This window comes from Mus pahari, chromosome 1, assembly GCF_900095145.1.
Source record: "Mus pahari chromosome 1, PAHARI_EIJ_v1.1, whole genome shotgun sequence".
NCBI lineage: Eukaryota > Metazoa > Chordata > Mammalia > Rodentia > Muridae > Mus > Mus pahari.
Genome location: NC_034590.1, coordinates 166,840,297 through 166,842,082, shown reverse-complemented (window position 1 = coordinate 166,842,082; position 1,786 = coordinate 166,840,297). Strand labels below are relative to the sequence as shown.

Sequence of the window (1,786 nt, the reverse complement as noted above, 5' to 3'; positions counted from 1 at the left end):
GGGGCAGGGCATGCGGGGCCGGCAGGCGGGCAGGGCGGGGAGCGCGGTGGCACTTACGGTTCGGGCGGTGGGCGAGAGCGATCCGTTGGGGAGGTAGGGGCTCGTCAGGTCGGGGATCATGATGAAGGGGTAGCCGGGATACGGTGGCCCCTTAAAGAGCCCTCCATCTTGCCTCTTGGCCGCTAACATGGCGGGGCGGCGGAGGGGACGGCGGCGGCCGCGCGGCGCGGGAGAGAGCGGGAGAAACTTTTTAGCAAGTGTCCTCCCGAGGGCCCGCGCGCGTCCCCGGGGCCCGGCCGGCGCGGGAACTCGGGTAGGGTGGGTGGGGAGTGGGGCGAGGGCACCCGCCAGGCCGACCCCGGGGAGGGGGAACGCAATCGCGCGGTTTTGGGGGCGCGCGGGGCGCACTCACCTTCTTCCAAACTTTCCCGGGATTTATCTCGGAAACTTTCGGAGCGAGGCGGAGGCCGTCTTTCCGCCTTCCCGGAGGGGCGAGGTGGGGAGGGCGAAGGGGCGATAGCCGCGCCGAGGGGGTGCGGGGAGGGAGGGTCGGCGGAGAAAGGGGTGCAGAAAAACACGGTTACAAGTTTTCGCAGCCAGCAGCCCGGGCCACCGACCGCGCCGCCCGCAAGCCCGACCCGCCTCGCCTCGCCTTCCAGCCCCGCTCTCCCGGCCCGGGAACCGGCTGGAGCCACCCGCCAGCCCGAGGGGCTCTTCCTACCTCGGAATCGGAGGAGCTGTTTTGATTCGTCTCTGATTCATTGACCAGCGAGGACTTGACATCGGCTAAATCCCTCTCCGCCGAGGAGTTTTCCGAGTTCTTCTCCTCCTGCTCGCCTTCGTCTTTGAAGGAGATCAGCTCGTCGTTAGCGCCTAGGTCATCTCCTCCACCGCCGTTCAGCTGCGGCATTTTTCACCCACCAGCAGCAATTTTGGAAGAAAAATGAAGGAGGAAGAAAAGCAAAAAAAAAAAAAAAAAAAAAAAGTTTCGCGAGTCCCCCCCCCAAAAAAAATACTGCAAGAAAAAGACGAGTCCAAGGTTAACTTTTTTCCTGCTTTGGGGTCTTTCTCTCCTGGGGAGGGGAAAAGAGGGAGGAGGGGAGGGGAAGGGGGAGATCTTCTGCACGCGTGAGTTTGGGTTTCTTTTTTTCTCTCGTTCCCAAGGATCCGATCAATGTGCAAAAAATAATAAATAAAAAAGGGGGGGAAAAAAAAAACAACAACAACAACAAGAAGAAGTCAGATATAAGAGCAAAGGGGGGGGGAAGCCGAAGACACCGAAGGAGCTCGTGCCGCTCGGATTTGAGTGAGTTGAAGTTAGACTGAGCTTTTCAGTTCAAAGGCGGCGCTGATTGACAGATAGAAAAAGGGGGATCGAAATCCGGAGGAACGGAGTAGTCTGGGAGCGGAGATTATTGACAGGGCGAGAGGAACACACTCGCCTTAATGAGATGCCAGGGGGCGGGGCCTCCCCGGTGACGTGTGCATAAATAAACAGCCGGGGTGGGCGGGGCGGGGGCGGCCAACAATGATCCTTTGGGCGCCGGGAGAGGGAACGGGGCGGGCCGGGGCCGCGGGAGGCGCGCGGGGTGCGGCCTGTGCGCTGCGTGCGAGCCGGGCGCCCGGACGGTGCGGGCCTCGCTCCTGGAGGGGGCGGGTTCCGAAAGACAATGCGGACCGGGAGAGGAGGGGAAAGGGGTGGCAACCCAGTCCGGAATCTGAGCCGGGGAAGGCGGAAGGAAAGCCCACTTGGGGGGCGGGGATGGGGAGAGGCCCAGAAAAAGTG

At 62.2% G+C, this 1,786-nt stretch overlaps 1 protein-coding gene across 32 annotated transcripts in view; it reads right to left on the bottom strand.

Moving 5' to 3' along the window:
- The window catches only part of Tcf7l2 (transcription factor 7 like 2), a 190,792-nt gene extending 189,364 nt beyond the window's left edge, over window positions 1-1,428 (bottom strand). For 20 of the 32 annotated variants that reach the window (XM_021187795.2, XM_021187678.2, XM_021187787.1 and 17 more), the window contains exons 1-3: window positions 722-1,428; window positions 413-479; window positions 58-182 (exon numbers count right to left, since the gene is read on the bottom strand). In XM_021187795.2, coding sequence (XP_021043454.1) covers window positions 58-182; window positions 413-479; window positions 722-910 — 381 coding nt within the window. In that variant the 5' untranslated portion in view covers window positions 911-1,428. The remainder of the gene's footprint in view (window positions 1-57; window positions 183-412; window positions 480-721) is intronic. The other 12 variants (XM_029536738.1, XM_021187607.2, XM_021187588.2 and 9 more) reach the window with 1 other exon arrangement.
- Window positions 1,429-1,786: the final 358 nt, after the last annotated feature.